The 6,055-nt window shown below is 45.1% G+C and overlaps 1 protein-coding gene across 36 annotated transcripts in view; it reads left to right on the forward strand.

Annotated features, from left to right (window-relative positions):
- Tsbp1 (testis expressed basic protein 1) overlaps positions 1-6,055 on the forward strand; it is a 69,110-nt gene that overhangs the window by 24,483 nt on the left and 38,572 nt on the right. For 18 of the 36 annotated variants that reach the window (XM_031347118.1, XM_031347125.1, XM_031347132.1 and 15 more), the window contains one exon: positions 4,491-4,541. The exons of the other annotated variants lie outside the window; for them this stretch is intronic. In XM_031347118.1, the coding sequence (XP_031202978.1) occupies positions 4,491-4,541 (51 nt within the window). The remainder of the gene's footprint in view (positions 1-4,490; positions 4,542-6,055) is intronic. 36 annotated transcript variants of the gene reach the window in all.

The following is a 6,055-nucleotide window of genomic DNA, read 5'->3' on the forward strand; positions in this document are numbered from 1 at the left end:
CTGGGAGAAAGCTAGAATGATTGGGTAAGAGAGGACCTCAGCGGAGAAAATGCCTCCACCAGATTGGCCTGGAGGCAGGCTGCAATGAGTTTTATTAGTTGATGATTAATGTGGAAAGGCTCAGCCTACTGAGGGTGGTGCTACCCCTTGGTAGATGGTCATGGGTATAAGAATTGATGCTGAGCAAGAAGTTGGCAGTGGTCCTCCATGGTTTCTGCTTAGATTCTTGCCTCTAGGTTGATGCCCTGTTTGAGTTACTGCCCTGACTTTTCTCACTGGTGGACTGTGGGTTTGGCATGGGAGTATATAACAAAATAATATAAAATAATATAAAAGACTATGAATTTGAGAAACGATAGGTGGGCAATTTGTATAGATGATAGATAGATAGATAGATAGATAGATAGATAGATAGATAGATAGATGATATATATATAAAATGTCAACATCAAAAATAATTCATGATAAGAGACCATGAATTTGAGAAGGTGTGGGCAAGATGTAGAAGGAGTTGTAGGAAAGAGATATAAATTATGTAAATACAATACTCATATGAAATTCTCAACAAATTGGCTTACAAATAAAAATAGATAAATAAATTTATGCAAACATATTTTTCTTAGTTAGGGTTTTAATGCAGTGAGCAGACATCATGACCAAGGAAAGTCTTATAAGGACAACATTTAAATGGAGCTGGCTTACAGGTTCAGAGGTTCAGTCCATTATCGTCAAGGGGGAAGCACGGCAGCACCCAGGCAGGCATGGCACAGGCAGAGAAGAAAGTTCTCCATCTTCATCTGAAGGCTGCTAGTGGAAGACTGACTTCCAGACAGCTAGGGTGAGGGTCTTAAGCCCATGCCCACAGTGACACACCTACTCCAACAAGGCCACACCTCCTAATAGTGCCATTCCCTGGGCCAAGCATAAACAAACCATCACATTCCACTCCTGGCCCCCATAGGCTTGTTCAAACAGATTAAGTCTATGGGGGCCATACCTAAACATAGCATAATGCAAAATACATTTAGTCCAACTTCAAAAGTCCCCATGGTCTATAGCAGTCTCAACAATTTTAAAAGTCCAAAATTCAAAGTCTCTTCTAGGATTCATTCAATCACTTAACTGTAATCCCCAAAGCAAGACAGGAAACCAGCTGGGCAAACCCCAAACTCTGCACCTCCATGTCTGATGTCAAAGCATCTTCAGATCTCCAACTCCTTTTCATTTTTATTGACTGCAACAAACTTCTTTCTCCTGGGCTGGTTTCACTCCCTGTTAGCAGCTTTCCTCAGCAGATAGACCATGGCTCTGGCATCTTGAACATCTTGGGGTCTCCAAGGCAACTTCAACATTATAGCTTCTTGTTTCCATGTCTGGGATCCACACATGATCTTCTGGGCTCCTCCAAAGGGCTTAGGTCACTTCTCCAGCTCTGCCCTCTGTAGCACTCTAAGCTCAAGTTGATCCACTCCACTGTTGCTGTTGTTCTTGGTGATCATCCCATGGTACCGGCATCTTCAATACACTGGAGTCTTCTGTTGCAAGAAGGCTTCACTAATAGCCTCTCATATACTCTCTTCATGGTGTCAAGCCTCAACTTCTTTGCATGACCCCTCAGTCCTGGGCCAACAACTGCACCTGAGGCTGCACCTTCACCAATGGCCTTCCCTAGACTTTCACAGTGCCAAGCCTCAGCTGCTCTCCATGATCCCTTCATACCTTCAAAAACCAGTACCCCCTGGGTGACTCTTACACATTACCAAGTTCAGCTGCAGCACGAGGTACAACCTTGGCTATCTCTGGAACACAGCTTCTTTGTGCTCTCAGAAAACACTTCCCAAAAGATTTCACCTCAGTGATGCTGGTCTCTTCTTAATCACTACTAATTTCTTAGCTCTAGCTAACCAGCATCAATTGTCCCAGTAGTCCCTTTTATTTTTGACTCTAAAGCCAGCTACTGCCAAGTTCTGCTGCTTGCAGGAGCTGGAAAATGACCTCCTTGTTCTATGACAATATCACTATCGTTCTGTTTTCCAACTGCTTCACTGCCTAAGCTTGGCTGTACTGGGTCTTGCTTTGTAAATTGAGTAACCTTGAACTCGGAGCTCTGCATGCCTGTCTCCTGGGATTAAAGGTGTGTACCACCATACCTGGATCTAGACTTGGCTGACTAAGATTTCGCCCCAAAGTCCCTCTCCCTTCATCTGTTATCTCCTAGAACACAGGATTCAGCTCCATTTTACTTCCTGGTACCCCTTTGATACTCAAACCATATACTTTATATTTTTCCTTTCTAAGCTTGCAATGCTTGTTCAGAGTGCTCTTCATGAGACTTAACCAGAGAACAAAGTTGGGCTTTTTTGAGACTTTCTTTGTCAACACAATTAATATAAATCTCTTTAACTTATCCTCAGGTAGACTCTTCAAACAAGGGCACAAAGCAGCCACATGCTTCACCAAAATGCCACAAAAACAGTCTCTAGGACACGTATTAGAATTCTTCTCTGAAACCTCTAGAAACAGGCGTCTACAGTTTAAATCACCCTCAGCAACAAAGTCTTCCATATTCCTACTGGGATAGCCCATCAAACCCCCCTTAAAGCATTCCATGGCTTTCCAAATTCCCAAAATCCACATTCTTCCAAACAAAAGCACGGTCAGGCCTATCACAGCAATACCCCAGTCCCTGGTACCAACTTCTGTCTTAGTCAGGGTTTTACTGCTATGAACAGACACCATGACCAAGGCAAGTCTTATAAGGTCAACATTTAATTGGAGCTCCCTTACAAGTTCAGAGGTTCAGTCCATTATCATCAAGGTAGGAACATGGCAGCATCCAGGCAGGCATGGTGCAGGCAGAGCTGAGAGTTCTAAATCTTCATCTGAAGGCTGCTAGTGGAAGACTGCCATCCAGACAGCTAGGAGTAGGGTCTTAAGCCCATGCCCACAGTGACACACCCACTCCAACAAGGTAACACCTGGGCCAAGAATATACATCAAAATATTAGAAAGGCAATTACAAAAGACCATGGGCAAAGGAACAGACAATGGTAGCCAAGGCACAAACGACATTCTAATGGGAATACACCCTGAAGAGCTAATGACGGAATGATTAATACATGCTTGCAGCTCACTCAGTGGATGGATTTAAAGTATTCTCATCATGACAAGAAAAAAATTAATCTGTGAAGTGATTAGCAAGCTTATTTGCTTTATTTAACATGTGATTGTTTTGCAGTGTTTATATCAAACCATCATGAAGTTACACAATCTTATGCCAATTACACCCCAACACAGGCAGAAAAAAATGTCATCAGATTACTAAAGGGAAGCCCCTGCACCCTATTCCAGATCACACAAGCACTAAGCACTAAATGCACTTTCCTTAGTATTAATCTGAGGGACAGATCCCTGAAAATTGATCTCACTGTGATATGATTTGGACAGTGAAGTTATTAAGTGTTCAAAGAAGTATAGGCATTGTCTGCTAGTGTCTCTGTGGCTCTTAGTTCTTGGGGACTCACCTTGTCAGTGACAGTCATGCCTCATCAGAACACATCCAGTCAGTGGGTGAAACTTTTTTCAAATCTTATATTTAATGATAGTTCTTAAGTGCTGTAACCTCTCTTGTAGGCAACCACCCATCAGAGATAGTGGAAAAGAAAGGATACCAGGGGGGTAGGGGAAGGAAGGGAACTGGACCTGTTTAGAAAGGTTCTTTGGAGCAACTCCCATCAGTGTTGTCTGGAAATCAGCAGTTCAGGTCACAGATCAGTAGCAGCAGTGCAATCCATTTGCAACTACTTCCCAAATAGACCAGCAGTCCACTTTGGACGAGTCAGGATAGCAAACAAAAATCAGAGGCAGTGGTACCTCCTAGCAGAGACAGCCAGACCACGGTCTCGAGTCAGCAAGAGGGCCAACAGGAATGCAAGGAAAAGCAAGAGACAAAGTCTTACAGCAACAGCATTTGTCTACTGAAAATTAAACCCTTTAGAGGGTGGAATGGAAAGCAATAGCTGGCCCAGGGAGGACACTAGCCAGGGCCCAGGGAGGACACTAGCCAGGGCCCAGGGAGGACACTAGCCAGGGCCCAAGGAGGACACTAGCCAGGGCCGAAGGAGGACACTAGCCAGGGCCGAAGGAGGACACTAGCCAGGGCCCAGGGAGGACACTAGCCAGGGCCGAAGGAGGACACTAGCCAGGGCCCAAGGAGGACACTAGCCAGGGCCCAAGGAGGACACTAGCCAGGGCCCAAGGAGGACACTAGCCAGGGCCCAAGGAGGACACTAGCCAGGGCCCAAGGAGGACGCTAGCCAGAGCTGAAGGAGGACACTAGCCAGGGCCCAAGGAGGACACTAGCCAACACTGCCTCCCTGGGCTGACCCTTAGTCCCTGAGAATAAGTGACAGTAGCAGAACCTGACAGGTAAAGATTGGGAGCCCAAATTCTGAGGACTGGCCTCTTGATTTTCTGTTTATGTGTTTTAGGGCCATCTTCTGTTTCTGTGGGCGGAAAATCAGTCAGTCACCACTCCCTGGGTGAGTGTTCCATGGCTTGCTTTTAGTTCTGCCATTTGTTTGCTTTGCAAGCCTTAATGTTTCTAATACTTGCTGCTGCTGTCGTTGTCACCAGAGTCTCTGCCCTGTGGTCTTCCTTTTCTGTGTCATGTTTGCCTTTGCCATTTGGCTAGATTTGTTTTGTTCTCCTTAAATTTGTATAGCACATTCTCTCCAGTTAATTGCTTTTTAAAAAATAGAGACGACACCTAGGATCATAGGATCAGAGGTGAGGAGGACACATCATCTGTCTCATCACTTGGAGTAACTGGGACCAGCGGGACCCAGGCACGCAGGAACTCCGCCAGGCCTGTGGCACAGGTTCCTTCTGGTCTGTCTAGGCTGGTGCCCTGAGCAGACCTTGGGCGCAAATTCTGCAGCTAGTCCCACAACACCCAGAGGAACATCCACTCCCAGGAGCTCTAACATGCCCAGGATCATAGGATCAGAGGTGAGGAGGACACAACACCGAGAGTAACTGGGACCAGTGGGACCCAGGCAAACAGGAACTCCATCTGACCAATGGCACAGGTTCCTTCCAGTCTGAGCCAGTGCTTTGAACAGACCTTGGGCACAAACTCTGCAGCCAGTCCCACAACACGCAGAGGAAGCTCCACTCCTAGGCCGTCAGGACCAGGATACCAGGAGCTTGGTCACACCAGGATCTCAGGATCCCAGAATCCCAGAATCCCAGGATCACAGAGACAGCTGAACTCTGAATAGTTCTGACACAACCAGGACCACAGGAAGGACAGACTCCAGTCAGATATAGTGAGGGCAGGTAGTACTAAAGATAATCAGATGGTGGAAGGCAGGCATAAGATCATAAACAACAGAAACCAAGGTTACTTGGCATAATCAGAACCCAGTTCTCCCACCATAGCAAGTCCTGGATACACCATTACCCCAGAAAAGCAAGATTTGGATCTAAAAATCACTTCTCATGGTGATGATACGGGACTTTAAGGGACATAAATAACTCCCTCAAAGAAATACAGGAGGACACAGTAAAACAGCTAGAAGCCCTTAAAGAGGGAACACAAGAATCCCCTAAAGAATTACAGGAAAACACAAACAGGCAAATGAAATGAACAAAATCATCCAAGCCTTAAAAATGGAACTAGAAATAATAAAAGCAATCACAAAAGGAGACAACCCTAGAGTTAGAAAACCTAGGAAAGAGATCAGGAGTCATAGATGCAAGCATCACCAACAGAATACAAGAGATAGAAGAGAGAATCTCAGGTGCAGAAGATACCATAGAAAACATTGACACAACAGTCAAAGAAAATGTAAAAAGCAAAAAGTTCCTAACCCAAAACATTCAGGAAATCCAGAATGCAATGAAAAGACCAAACCTAAGGATAATAGGTATAGAGGAGAGTGAAGACTCCCAACTTAAAGGGCCAGTAAAATTATAGAAAAAAGAAACTTCCCTGACCTAAAGAAAGAGATGCCCATGAACATACAAGAAGCCTACAGAACTCCAAATAGAC

Source organism: Mastomys coucha, unplaced genomic scaffold (genome assembly GCF_008632895.1).
Source record: "Mastomys coucha isolate ucsf_1 unplaced genomic scaffold, UCSF_Mcou_1 pScaffold3, whole genome shotgun sequence".
NCBI lineage: Eukaryota > Metazoa > Chordata > Mammalia > Rodentia > Muridae > Mastomys > Mastomys coucha.